Genomic DNA, 15,074 nt, shown 5'->3' on the forward strand with positions numbered 1-15,074 from the left:
CCACTATGCCACGCAGCTCCCAGAATTAAATTACCCAGGTTGAAATTAAGCAAGATTCTGCCCTCAATTAAAACAGTATGACCCCCATTAAAATGAATGGACAGAATTTGGCAAGAGGTTGGTCAAACCTTTAATACCATGGGATTTAATAGCTAAGAGTGGTCAGGACCTCAGTTTTGTGTACCATCCAAAGACATATTAATGCACTTCACATTATAAAAAACAATCAATATATTATCTTCAAAAGCTGACCACTATAGAATTGCTTCCAATTTTTCTAAATTCAAAGAAACAAGAATCTTTATACTCAAATATATGTCCTGCCCTACTGGCCAAATACCAATTGCCTGACTTTCTTTTTATGGCCCTTCATGCTGCCATGGAACAGAACTTTATTGGTATACCAGTGGTTTAACTGGTTTTTTTCCATTGGTATTATAGAGTACAATCCTGTCCAACTCCATTTAACTCCCATTCATTTCAGTTCTGAGTGAATGAAACTGAAATTGACAGAAATCATGGAACCTACTTTTCTTAAGATGAACAAAGAGCAACATTTTTTTACTTCAGAGTGATGCTTTATTGTAAAATCCTAACCCATTTTTTCGTTCCTCCACTGAAAGGGAGGAAGGGGTTATATAATTATGCTTATGACATTTTCAATGAAATAACTTGTCAGTAGTTATTTTATTTCTTGGTAATGCACTACTAAGTGCCACCCATGCAATTTCCCAAGTATATATATCTTTAGTGCCTCCAGTTATAAAATTGTACTGGTAATTTACTGCCATATCTAATTGGGACAGCAACAAAAAATTCAAGTACCTCTAATTATCTTATATATTGGTCTTGCTATTAGCTGTATAGATTTTGAAGGCTTTGGGGATTCTAGGGCTACCTAGCTTGACCATAAACCATTACCTATTTTCCCCCTTTGAAAACCAATTTAAGTGAAGATGCAGACTGTGCCCACAGGCCAACAAAACAGAATTAATGAGCTTTAAATGAGTTCCTTAAAAAAAAACAAGTTCTGAGGCATGCCAAGTTGTAAGCTATAGAAAGCCCCAAAACAATTTTACTCTCAGCTTGGAAGTATGTGAGTTATATAAAGTCCTGGTCACTCCAACAATCCATTTAAAAGGAACTGCAACAAGTTTAGCAGAAAATAGGGTTTCTAGAAGACAGTAGTCTCACTTCAAAGAGATTTTGCTAATGTTGTTGTTGCGTTTGATGGGATTTATATACTGCACAGATTGGAATGTTTAAAGTCTTTCAGGATAAAAATGAATGTGTAATCATAAGGGAGATTCAAGAAGGACTGCCACTTTTTTTTCTGGAAGGCTTTGTGTTTTAAAGCTGCTTAACTGTCAGAAATGCAATAGGAAAGGCTTTTCTGGCTCTAAGAAGCAGTGATGGGAAAGCTTCCCATCTGTTGCCAAGACTCCTGGGACAAAGCAAAGTTCTTGTGGAGCAGGATAGAAGATGGTAGCCAGGGGATTGTCACAATCAGTTTGGCTGGACTCAAGCAGCAGGATCTCAAGACAGCTCCAAACTTGACAAACTAAGATTAAAGTCTTAAAGACTCAGGTACTGCCACCCCACCCCAGAGAAAGTAATGCCCATTAAGGGGTCTTGAGCATGGCGCTTTGAGCTGCTGAAACATTCTGTCAAAAGACCCTCTCATGTCTCCAGGCCAGTCTTCAGAGGATCTCTCTGTTTGACAGCTGCATGAGTTTGCATGTTTTGGAGGTCAAGAAACATAAGTAGCACTTCTGGTTCTTGTGTAAGATGTATGTTTCAAAGGGAAGAAACATGACCAAAGGTACACAAATGGTTTTTGCTTGAACTTATACATCTTTTCATCCCAATGGCTTTGAAATATCACACAGCTTCATTTGAAACCATGGACGTAGGTAAGGGGAGGCTTCTCGGGTTTGAACCCCCCATTCATGTCCAAAGCTCCGCCCCTCCGTTTGTGGGTTTTAAAAACATTTTAGTGCTTTTTCAGTTTGTGGCCTGCAGGGGGTGCATTGTTTAGGCTAGCAGTACCAAACTTTCAGCGATTTTTGGGGGAACTCTCCAGATGATACTACCCAGGTTTGGTGAGGTTTGGTTCAGGGGGTCCAAAGTTATGGACTCCCAAAGGGGGTGCCCCCATCCTCCATTGTTTCCTATGGGAGCTAATAGAAGATGGGGGCTACACCTTTGAGGGTCCATAACTTTTGACATCCTGAACCAAACTTCACCAAACCTGGGATGTACTATAAGAAGAGTCTCTTATTGACACCACCCAGGTTTTGTGAAGTTTGATCCGGGGGTCCAAAGTTATGGACTCCCAAAGGGGGTGCCCCCATCCCCCATTGTTTCCAATGGGAGCTAATAGGAGATGGGGGCTACACTTTTGAGTATCATTGGTATCATTAGGAGAGACTCCTGAAAGTTTGGTGCTGCTAGCTTAACAATTGCACCCCTGACAGCAGGCACCCCCCAAAATTTCCCCAGATTCTCCTTTTAAATCCACCCCCTTCGGCATGGATTTAAAGGGAGAATCTGAGGTCCTCAGTTTAGAAGAAGAAGAAGAGTTTGGATTTATATTCCCCCTTTCTCTCCTGTAGAAGATTCAAAGGGGCTTACAATCTCCTTGCCCTTGCTCCCTCACAACAAACACCCTGTGAGGTGGGTGGGGCTGAGAGAGCTCCGAAAAGCTGTGACTAGCCCAAGGTCACCCAGCTGGTGTGGGAGTGCACAGGCTAATCTGAATTCTCCAGATAAGCCTCCACAGCTCAAGTGGCAGAGCAGGGAATCAAACCCGGTTCCTTCAGATTAGAATGCACCTGCTCTTAACCACTATGCCACATTGAAAGTGATGCTGTTTCACAGTGGGGGATAATCCACCCCAAAACAGCATCACTTTCAATGTTGTTTAACTAGGGACCCCAGATTCTCCCTTTAAGGTAGATTTAAAAGGAGAATTTGGGCCCTCTAGTTTAAACACCATTGAAAGTGATGCTGTTTGGGGGTGGATTCCAGCATCACAGTGGCTGCCCGGGGGTGTGTGTGTGTGTGTGTGTGTGTGCAAAACTCAGATTTTGCACCAGGCTCCATTTTCCCTCAATGCCTCTGCCCAGAGAGGAGGGGCAGGGGAGGGCAGGGCAGAGAAGTCTGCCATCCCCGACCTCGGAGAGCTGCTTTTATAAGCGCTAGGCCAGGGGTGGGGCTTGGGGAGGTGTGGCCATGCCCTAGGGGCAGGTGGGGGTGTGGCCCCACTCGAACCCCCCCATAAAAAATCTATACCTACGTCCCTGTTTGAAACACTTCACATTTACCCTGTCTGGCTGTTGAGTCCTAATAAAGTCTTCTGATGGGAGTTGTTTGAGTAAAAAATAAATACTAGTTAAAAATAAGCTTTCATTGGAGGCACTTCTAGTTGAAAGTGACTACCTTATCTGCTTTCCTGGAATATTTTGGTGAATTAAGAAGCTCCCTTGGCAAAGGAAAACAGATGTAGCTCCGTGCAGGAGGAACGATGGGGCCTTTATTCCAGTGGAGGGGCAAATCTGCTGACAAGTAGCTGCTGTGACCCCCAGAACACCCAGACAAGGCACTGAGGTTTGTGTCAGTGACCCACAGTAGCAGAGGTACTCCAGAGGTGTGGCCAGGGGCAGAACTGACATTAGTCGGCTCCCATCCTGGCTTTGCCTCAGGATACACCACAGCCCTAGGCTCTGAACTATGCCACCCTTTTGGATGGGACCCTTTTCAGTCCATGGAGCCATATGGAGGGCTTTTCAGTGGCAGGGTTTTTTAATTTTTTGTCTTGTGTTGCCACTGAAAAGCCCTTTGGAGGCAGCAGGGTGGCACAGCAGCAGTGCTGTCCCAACCTGCCTGGGTCTCTAGATTGAGCTGTCAGAATCAATGCTTAGATGTTTTGGAGCTACAGCTTGTACATATTTGATTACTGGAGCTCAGTAAACAAGTGCCTACTTGTTTAGTAACATTGATCAAATGTATATCCGATAACAATATCAGCATTTATTTCCAACCATAAAAGCATTTGTCAATTATAACCCAAGTACCTTGTCTTCTACTTGCTTTAATTTTCTTCTCAGATCTTCAACTCTAATGCTCAGCTCCTTTGCTTCTGCCTTATGCTGTTCTACCCTCTTTCTTGTGTGCACAAGTTCTGCCAATATATCTTGCTCTTGCTTGTAGACTACACTGTCACTGAGTTGCAGATCCATAAAGTCCTTTTAACAAACCAACAGATCCTATTAAAGCAACAATCATGTACAATTAGTATGAAATTAAAACAGTATACAGTCACCTGTGATGCAATATGACAGCTGCTAACACATGGGAAGTCTCTCTCTCTCTAAAATTGTTTACAGCATGGGGACGGAGAGATTTCATTGCATGTTGAAGTATATCTTAAAGGGAAGATTTTGGTAGAATTATAAAAATCATCTCAAAATCACAGTGATCCATTGCATTCAGTGACTTGCCACATATTTGCAACACTCACATTATTTAAAAGTACCATTTCCACATTTAGCTATGTACACACACTTGATGATAAGAGTGCCACTGAAATTTCACCAAAAATAAATTTGGGATTCTTCAGTTTAAACATCTGTTTTGAGGGAAAATAAAATAGTTTAATAAAACAAATGAAATCTCTTAAGGGACATCTTTTAATAAATGTGGTATTTTACTGCAAGAAAAAAAATCAAAGTGAATTCTCCTCCTCTAGCAAAATATCCAAAGAATTTCTAGGGATGCTATTTTTTTTTTTAAAAAAATACTAATTAAGTTTTTGAAGGGGATAGTGGTGCTTCACGTTCCTACTTGAGATGAAACATGGAATCATTACTTATGGACTATTCAGAAGTATGGTTCTTGAAGAGAACCCTTGTGAAGGAAAATATCATGATACTTTATCTTGGCATTGGGGTAGTTCTGATGGTTAGAAAGAAAATAGCTCCATTGATGTATAGTCTGTAGGGAAATGTCAGAGTCATGTATGATAATGTCAGGAGTACAGCTGTGGAAAATTAAATGACATTTTAAACAAGAGTCTTAAGACCTGTTTTAGTTAAACTGGAGACTCTTTCAGTTCATGCATTTCTTGTTTCAAGACAAACACAACTGCTTTATTTCTGCTTCTAGAACATTTCACTACATGGAAATCAGTGCACATTGGTTTCTTTAGCCAACTGCTCATTTAAGTAAAATATTTTCTATTAATAACAATTTTATCATATAGCAGAAAATCAAGTCTAGTTTATTTTCCTGCTGATTTAAGTAGCAGCACTTTACTCTTGATAAAATCAGGTGAGATATTGAATTGTCCACTAGTGGAAGCAAAACACTTATGGAACTTTTTTTAAAAACAAAAACCTCATTGAAACAGGAACTTGGAGATAAGGAAAAAGAATGCAAAAACGCCCCTAGACTTATCATGCTGGGGGACTTCAATATTTGTTCCTCAGATACCTTGCCAGGGCTAGCCCAGGATTCTATAGCTTCTTTGACTGCCTATAGTTGCTCCCAAATTATAACTCTGAGCTGAATGTCAATTGTAACACAGAAACACTAGAAGAAAGTTGTAATACACCATCTGTTTTTTTGTTCCAGTTTCTGTGATGGATGTTGACAAGATTCTGGGATCCATGAAGCTACTACTTGTACTCTGGATCCTTGCTCATCCTGGCTGCTAAAATCATGTAAGAACCACATCAACAAACCCTTAGTACCTACAATAAATCAGTCACCAACTAAATAATCTTCCCTTAGTCACTCCATCAGCTGCTTAAAAAAAATTCCTACAGAAAAATGACGTGGCAATTATCATCCAGTCTCTATATTTTCTGGCAAAATTTTAGAGAACCATTGCCAACCATTTAGAGATCCAAGCTTTCTTTGATAACTTATCTGCTCTAGAGCTTTGTTTGTCTCGTTTCAGACACGGCACTACTAGCTTTAGTTAATGACCTCTATCTGAATGTAGACAAGGGCCTCGCATACCTTTATCCAAATCCACTGGTGAGGTGGTAAAGGTGCTGAGTAGCTTCCTGGATGCTATGGTTAGATGCTAAAAGTGAACAAGTTGAAACTAAACTCTGAAAAGACAGAGGTAACGCTGGTTGGGATGGGGAATGTCTTGAAGGACATGGTTGGGTTTAACTGTCCCTTGCTGGCTCTTTTTAAAGCTTTGGGGTTATACTGAATCCAACTTTAATACTAGAAAAGAAAGTTAATTCCACTGCAAAAAAAAAAACACTTTCTACCAATTCAGCCTAGCCTGTTAGATAACATCTTACTTTGATATAACTAATCTGGCCACTTGGATCCATGTCGCAGTAACATCAAGATTATATCACTGTAATGTCCTGTATACTGGTTTCCTCTCAAAATCAATTTGGGAAATCCAACTGGTACAGAATCTACAGCTCAGATATTATCAGGAACTAAATTGAGAATGCTCATTTCTCCCATTCTGCAGACTCTTCATTGGCTGCTTATTTGTTACTAAACTCAGTTCAAGGTATTGGCTATCACATACTAAGCCCTCATGGCCTAGGTCCCCCTTGGCTATGAAACTGCTGCTTTTCCTGTGTTTCACCATGACAGATTCACTTACTTCAGCAGAGGGTGCCAACCTACAAATGGGCAAAATGAACAACTGTCCATAAATGTGCTGTCTCCACTGTGGCTTCCATTTTAAGGAATGACTGCACAAGGAGGTCACGAGAGCTCCCATTACAGATCCAGGATTAGCCCACTAATTGAAAACCAGCCTCAAGGATTTACAAGGTAACAATTAGGATAGCATGAGAAGTCCTACCAAGAGGGGGGGGGGGGTTAGAACATGGGCAGGGCCAAGTGGGGCTTTAGGACTTCTGACTGGCTGGAAGATTTTTGAAAAAAAAAAAACCTTTAGTGGCAGCTGCTGCTGCTTCAACACAAGGATCTTTGGTTTGTGACTGAAGGCAAGCTATGTGTAAGCAAGAAAATGTTTTGTAAAGAATATGTTCATTTAATAAGGCTTTCTATTAGGCAGAACATATTCCTGAAATGTTGAATATTTACTATTATAATTATATATAACCTCACTCCCTGACATTTTATGGCTGGCTTTGTCTCCTGTGACAATCATTTTGTGTTGCACCCACTGTTCTGTGTCAGTATACTACAGGTTCCTACAGGCTAAAAAAAGGCTTGGAGCCCTAGCATAGGGCAAAGCAAACAGCATAGTTCTAAAACCCATATGTTAGATTGTAGGTCATGCAAATTCCTATAAAGCAAATTAATATGGGAGTGAAATCACAGCAAAAGCAGGAAAAAATGCTGAATCATTTACCTCTTTCTTCTACCCTTTAAAAAAGGTGCTTTCTATGGTTGTCTCCTGTGGAGGTTTCAGTTAAATAGGCTGTAGAACATTTCCATACTACTGGAATTCAACAGTGACCTATTTCTAATGGGTCGTAGTTGCTCCTGTGATTCAGGTAGAAGCCTACTCAAGGAAACAGTGAATATGTTGGCTGGAGGACTGATGGATGTAGTTCTTACAAGAAACAGAAGGACTTGAACGTTAATGCACAGTTGAGATAGCTCATAACAAGGTGCTGGAGGGCTATTCAAGATGAGCTGCAAAGATCAAGGGTGGGACAAAGACAGATAGAAGGTGACCTTAAAAGATATCCAAATAGTCACAGGACAAGTTCACTAAGTCAGTATTCCCATCCCTGTAGAAAAAAAAAGTTGGATGTATTTGCCCTAAAATTTGAATATTGCTTTGTAACATCTGACTCAGATAGGAAACTATTCCCAGATAGAAAGATGTTCAGGCCTATAGCTACAGGGGAATTAAATGAAAAATACCCCTTAGAAAAATATCATGCCCCCTTTCTGAATCCTCAGGCTTCATTTTTTAATGTAAAACTCTATCCTTTTTTTTGCAAAAAGCCTCAGAATTATGCACACAGTTTGTGTCTACCATGACAACAGTTTGAAGAAGGAAACTTTGATTCCTGAAAGCCTGTACTCCAGAAATTTTGTTGGTCTCTAAGGTGCTACTGGACTCCAGTCTCTTTTTTTGTCTCAGTTTCTTGAAAAGGAGATATTATGCTCGGGCAGGGTTAAATCCAGAACTTCTTACTACAAAAAATGAATCCCTGCAAAAGATCGAAGCACCGTGGAAGCATAATATCTAGACAGTCTTTGACTCTACCACTTCCCACTACAGAAAATAAGATATTTTAGAAGATTGAAATAGTTTAGATTCAGGAATAATTTCTGTTCCGAATGTGAAGATCATAAACATACTGCTCATGTGTTTTTTCCCTGTCTCAGTTCACATAACCTAGTAGTAGTATTAGAGAATACATTTCTAGATTGAAGACAACGATTTGCAGGAAAATATAAGGATTTTTCCATTTGAGTAATGAAAACATTAATTAATTGACATTTTCTTCATCAGCTTCTCCAACACAGTTTAGAATCCTACCTCAGTCTTTGTCCTGCAACTTCTATCGAAATAATACAGACTCACCAATTAAATGAACAAAAGACTCAAACAGAAGAAAAGACTCATCAGCAGATTTACTGAGTTAAGTCTCATTTATTTCATTGGGAATTACTCCCAGGAAAGTTCTCTCAGGATTGCAGACATAGTATGATTATGAGCATGTCACTTTTTCTCTAGATGATAATGTAATATAACAGATATACTATCTTTTAAATTACTTCATAGCTATATACTCTACAAACCAGAGAAATTGCTTGATAGTATAATGGGCTGTCCAATCCAGATGGGGTGCTGCTGAATGGGCTGTGGGATCAGCAGAGGGCAGCACTAATGCATTTGCCACCTCTGCCAGCGCAAGGCAGTGCTGCCAGCAGAGAGGCTAAAGGCACTGGTGGCTGGGCAGCCCTCAGCTCCATGGTGATGGAATCCAGAAGTTGGGGCCACCAGAGAGTAATGGTGGTATCTGATCAAATGCCAGCTTGGGGGGCGGGAACAGGAAATTCATAGGGGTGGGGGTGGGGCTCAGAATTACACCACCCAAAAGGGTGGCATAACTCTATTAAGCTGTATGGAGAGATTCTAGGCAGTGGGCTTTTTTTTCTCTTTTGGCTGCCTCCCCAGCCACCTGAGGGATTTGGATTGGACTGTTAATATTAGGTATTGCTAGCCCTCCTCTCTTTTTCTCACCTGGTAAAACTTTAAATATAATTCTTGGCTTTTTTGCCCTTCTATATAAATTTGTTTATCTGTCTCAGCCATTCCTTCAGGGTTTTTTTTTTCTTGTATAAGAGTTGGTAACATTTGAAATGTTTTAAAAATAATGTTTGCAGTACATTCATTTTTATGTTAGAAATAGTTGGGGTTTTTTTTTAGTTTGGACCATTTTTGCATGTCTCTCTGTCCTGTACTCTGAAAATATTATTGTACCATTCTACTAGGTGATATTCCCAAGAAACTTTGATCGTTTATGGTACAGATTCCTAGGCTAGAGCATACGTCACTGTTTTACAGCTGGAAAATAAGACTTCACATGGCCATGAAATATAAGAGCCAGAGAAAGAATGAAAAAAATGCGTTTGTTTTGAATTGGGCTCAGTGACCTGGTTCATACAAACTAAAATTCTCCATGTGGAGCAATTCTAAGCCATAGCAGTAGGAGGAGTAATATATGAGCTGAGGGGACTGCAGCTTCCTGGTGACAATTTCTGAACACAGCAGACATTTTTTATCCATTGTAATTGCCAGCTGGAAACTGCATGACACTATGGCTCATCCATTATTTCTACCCTGTGAATGCAGCACAGAGCTGCTCCAAATGGGAGAATCATTGTTCAATTGAGGGTCTACAAAAGTTTGCTCATGTTACAGAAAATTCCCTGGAACTCTGTATTTGAAAACAAAAGGCTGAAACAGGGCAATTAAAAAGTTCACACAAAACTTTCATTCAATCAAAACAAACAGCTGATTGGAAGGGAATTAAATATATATATATATGGAATCTGTCTGCTTTTGGTATGAAAACTCTTTAAAAGATGAGTTCATTTTTGCTCTAAAAATTTCTTCAGCAATATTCATTGAGCCATAATTGCTGCAGCTCCCTCTGTAGTTACAATCAGTGTTAATTGTACTGTTTTTACAAAGGCAACACACAGTCAGAAGACAAATAATAGTCCACAGTTCAGTGAAGGCGATAGAACAACTACGTTGCTATAACTGGAAACTGTTTGATTGCCTCATGCTGCTAAGTCTTGTTAAATTCCAGCTGCATTTAATAGGGCCACTCAGAAGAACAGTTATTCTTACATGGAAACAAGTTGACTTGAGTACACTATTTATTGACACTATAATTCAATCTATTTATTTCAAAAAGAAAAGTAGCTCAAGTCATCAATTTCTGCCCCATCTACCCTCTCCATTCTCTTAAGCAACAACAGCAACATGTAAACAGGAAACACTGTGGAAGAAATGCTATGCATGGGATGACCCTGTAATTTTCTGTGGGTACTTGGGCTGACAGATGGAAGATATGTAGCCAAGACTACTGGAATTAGCATCAAGTGGCATTCCAAAACTGACATAATAAAACAGAAAACAATATATTTTATTCTCCATTTTTTTCTCCAAAAATGAAGGGAACTTAAAAGGGCACTTGAGGATAAAAATACACTTTGCCAAACATCATATCTCTGTTTTATTGCATTTAAAACCTACAAATGGTGGATTTTCTTTGCTCTCTCACTTCCAGAGCCATTGCAGCTAACAACAGCTGGCAGGGGGCCTGTCTGTAGGATGAATTACAAATGGTGAAATAACCATTTAATAACAAGCCTCTCTGCCCATGAGCAGCAGCAAGAAAGTGTGTGTGGGGGGGGGGGCAGGAGGAGAATACCAGTTCTAGGAAATGGTCCCCTTCTTCAGCAGAATGTGGTCCAGGGAATTGCTTTGTCTCTTTGGGTTTTTTTTGGGGGGGGGGGTTATTTTCAGAAAAGGGCTACAATATCAGTATAACTGCAATTTAAAGGGCATTAGCAAATCCAGCAATCTTGCAACTACTGGGTGTGATGAGATTTAAGAGTGAATTGATGGGTGGAGTTAAGAGAACCAGGGAAAGCAGAGGCTGGAGAGAATTCAGCAAGTAAGCTTTGGAGTAAGCAGTGAGTGTTTCCTAATGTGTAAACAGAGAAATGTGAAGAGGACCCACTGCAGCCCCACTGTGCAGCTAAGAGCCCCAAGGTAAACATTCCATGCATAATGGGCCATAGTTTTAAGAACCCTTCTGAATTCTTGAGCTTTGGGGTGTCTGGGATTGCAGGAGAGCCAGGGTTTCATATTAAAGCAGAGGCATTAAGTTTAGATTATGTTTGTTTGTTTGTTTGTTTGTTTGTTTGTTTGTTTGTTTGTTTATTGATTGATTGATTGATTGATTGATTGATTGATTGATTGATTGATTGATTGATTGATTGTTTGGACTTTTATACCGCCCCATCCCCAAAGGGCTCTGGGCGGTGTACAGTATAAAATATTAATATAGGTAAATAACTAAAACCTTTAAAACAGCTATGCTACCAAGATGATGCTGCATAAGGAAATAACCAATTTTCCTGAGGACTGATACTCACAGGACTTTCTGGGACTATCCAGGAATCTACCTCACAATGTAGACTTCTCTGGAAACCTAATCAAAAGCAATGCCAGAGTCACAAATCTCTGCCTTTTATTTATTTATTGTTTAAATTTGTATCCAGCCATATCTATAAAGACTCAAGGCGGCTCACAACAAGCATACATAATAATTATAATAAATATATAAAACATCATAAATAATATAATTTAAAACAACAATTACAAAAAAGATGGCATGAAAATGGAGTCTAACGAGGTAGCACAGAAAGGAAAGGATGCATGCACTGTAACTAAACGAGGACCGGAGATGATTTAGTAAGAAAAGGGATGTCCAGCCCGTTTGGCAGAGAAGGCCTGGTGGAACAATTCTGTTTTACAGGCCCTGAAGAACTGAAACAGACTCCACAGGAAGAGTGTTCCACCAGGCCGAGGCCAGAGCAGTGGAAGCCATGATCCATGTCAAAGCCAGCCAAACATCCTTGGCTCTCCATTGTCAGAATGAGTTGTCATCTGCATATTGATGGCAACTCAACCCAAAGCTCCACACCAACTGGGTCAAGAGCTGCATGTAGGTAGTAAACAACATTGGGGAAATGACAGCCCCCTATGGCACCCCACATAGAATGGGGCACCACCCAGAGACCTCCTCCCCAACACAACATGTTGCCCATGGTCTTGAAGACACAAGGTCATCCAGCTCAAGGCTGTCCTTCGAACTCCCGCATTAGTGAGGCTGTGGACCAGCAACTCATGGTCCACCATATCTAACGCAGCAGTATGATCTAACAACACCAGCAGCTCCGCCCTACCCCGATCAAACTGGAGGAAGAGCTCATCCACAATGGTGACCAGCACAGAAGCTGGATTACACTTTAGCTTCATCCAGGAAAGACTGAAGCTGCTCCACAACCACTCTCTCAATTACCTTTCCCAAAAACAAAAGATTCAAAATCAGGCAGTAATTGGCCAGATCAGATTGATCCAAAGTTGGTCTTTTCAAGAGCAGGTGGACCACTGCCTCTTTCAGCCACCCTAGAAATACTCCTTGCTCAAGGAAGAGACGTATAATTTTCAACAGGAGGTCCCATATCACATCCCTGCTCACTTTCACCAGTCAGGAGGGACATGGATCAAGAGAACAAGTGGTTGCTCAAACTGCAGTCAGTATCCTGTCAACTTTAGTGGAATCAAGCAGGCTGACGTGGTCCAAACATGGACCAGAAGACAAACAAGGGGCCTCTAGTTCACTTACTGTATCAATAGTGGCAGGCAGGTCATAGCGGAGAGACAAGATTTTGTCAGCAAAGCAGCTTGCGAAAGCCTTGGCATTAAAAGCCAATTCCTGCATTTTTGGACCTATAGAAGAGGTCATAAGAGTCCAACTTACCCGAAACAATTGTGCCAGGTGTGAGCTCACAGAGGCAATGGAGGCGGCATAGAATTTCTTCTTAGCCTCCTTCATTGCCTTCTCCTAGGCCTTCACAAACGTCCTATACAAGTGTCTCATCTCTTCGCCATGACACCGCTGCCACATTTGCTCAATCCGTTATTCAGGTAAATCAATCATCTCATCCAGGTCTATCTCATTGCCACATTGCTTCATTAATACCAGCATGTTGCACAAAGAAAAGTTTGAATTTGCCCATAGGAAACAAATTATTTCGCCATTCAGAGAGCAATCCAAATTCCTCCAGAAACATGCAGAATTCTAAAAAATGGCCTGCCTGTGAAAAAGTGGAATTGGAGCATTGTTTACTAGTATCCTGTATGTTGTCCAGGTCGGTTATGATAGACCATTCTTTATCACCCTCTAATTCTGATACCAGAATTGTTTTTGATACTATTTAGATGTTGTCTTGTTCTACATAGCTGAGATTATGTAGCAACTAATTTTGTTTGCTGGCTACTTCAGGATAGACTTGGTGACAAAAATATAAAACCTAGTATACCACTGCATCCTCAGAAGTATAGTATTCTTGCAGCTATACTGTTGGGAAGATGGTAACTATTTAATAGTGCACTGTTCACTTGTATGCTTAGCAAATAGTGGCTACCTGTCAATTCACTTAGCCAATGTAGTGGAAATATTTCTTGAGTTGTAGATAGCAGAAATAAGTATCCACATCACAGCAGAACTTGACTGACTGTGGAGTTGTGATAAGGCAGAAGGACAGTCCTGGGAAAAGAACAGAATCTTCTGCCTGGTCCAGCAATTATTAGGATACTCTTGCAAACCTGAAAATGGAACTTCAGAAGAATTCCAATGTGGAGTTGTTCCATTAGAATTTTCAATACATTTAATTATACAAACAAGGGCTTACCCAATGATTACAACTTTCTTAGCCACTAAAGGTATTTCAATGCTTAACGGAACTAGGAAGATTTATGATCACCAGCTATGGTTTTAATAGTCACTGTGTTCATCACATGTATTAAGGTTTGCATAAAAATGCTACAGGTTATGTCTCTTGCGTTTTCCCCAGCCTTTAGACCCAATATTTTTTTTCTCCTTTGTGCATGCAGATTACATGTTGGACCCCCCCCCCAAAGATTTTCAGGTGTGCAAATAATCTATGCACAAATGGACCAGCTAAAATCACGTCTTGCTGTCTCCTCCTGCTTAGTAAAAGGAATTGTCTTCTTGCTATCTTTTCTGCATGCACAAAGGTGAATTTTCCTTTCCTCTCAAACACCACTGGATTCAACCCTCAGACTTCATTTCAGGTATTCAATAGAGTGGGCTGAACCTCACAAAAGCTTGTGCTTCCATAAATCAGTTGGTATGTAAGGTACCACAAGATCCTTTTTTCTGCTTTTTGCTGAATAACTATCATAGTTTACCTTACTAGAATCCATTAAAAAAAGATTGCTTTGAAGACAAACAGATATAAGAGGTCATTGTAACATATACAGTTAGGATGGCCAACCTCCAGGCGGAATTTGGAAATCTCCCAGAATTACAACTGAACTCCAGATAACAGATGACAAAAGTAATGACTATGGAGAGATTACACAATTTTAAGGATGGCAATGAAGAAACTGACATTGCTAAAGATTTTTACTCCTTGGTTTAAGCATAAAACAAAAACTTGCAACCAAGAAAACAAGAGACTAAGGACATGTATACATGCACTACTTATCCCATGGCTGATTCTCTAATTTTGCCCATGGCTTTTGTGTTTACACAGGTTATCTTCCAGCAAAATATCCCTAGCCAAGCTGATTCACCATATTGCCTGCCCATCCACCTCCTTGCTGTTTCCATCCAACCTCCATTTGGGGAGATTGCCTACTACCTTTTATGGGGGTGGGGGGTTGCTGCTGTATTTGGTCTAGCATTACTTTGCTACAATTTCACTAGGTTCACTGCTCAGTGACAGACCTTTATCAATCAATTAATAAAAGAGAACCCCTTCTGATTGTC

At 40.4% G+C, this 15,074-nt stretch overlaps 1 protein-coding gene across 1 annotated transcript in view; it reads right to left on the reverse strand.

Annotated features, from left to right (window-relative positions):
• CCDC102B (coiled-coil domain containing 102B) overlaps nt 1-15,074 on the reverse strand; it is a 90,235-nt gene that overhangs the window by 11,437 nt on the left and 63,724 nt on the right. The window contains exon 6 of the mRNA XM_048508530.1: nt 4,077-4,247. Within this exon, the coding sequence (XP_048364487.1) occupies nt 4,077-4,247 (171 nt within the window). The remainder of the gene's footprint in view (nt 1-4,076; nt 4,248-15,074) is intronic.

Source organism: Sphaerodactylus townsendi, linkage group LG09 (assembly GCF_021028975.2).
Source record: "Sphaerodactylus townsendi isolate TG3544 linkage group LG09, MPM_Stown_v2.3, whole genome shotgun sequence".
In the NCBI taxonomy this organism is placed as follows: Eukaryota; Metazoa; Chordata; class Lepidosauria; order Squamata; family Sphaerodactylidae; genus Sphaerodactylus; species Sphaerodactylus townsendi.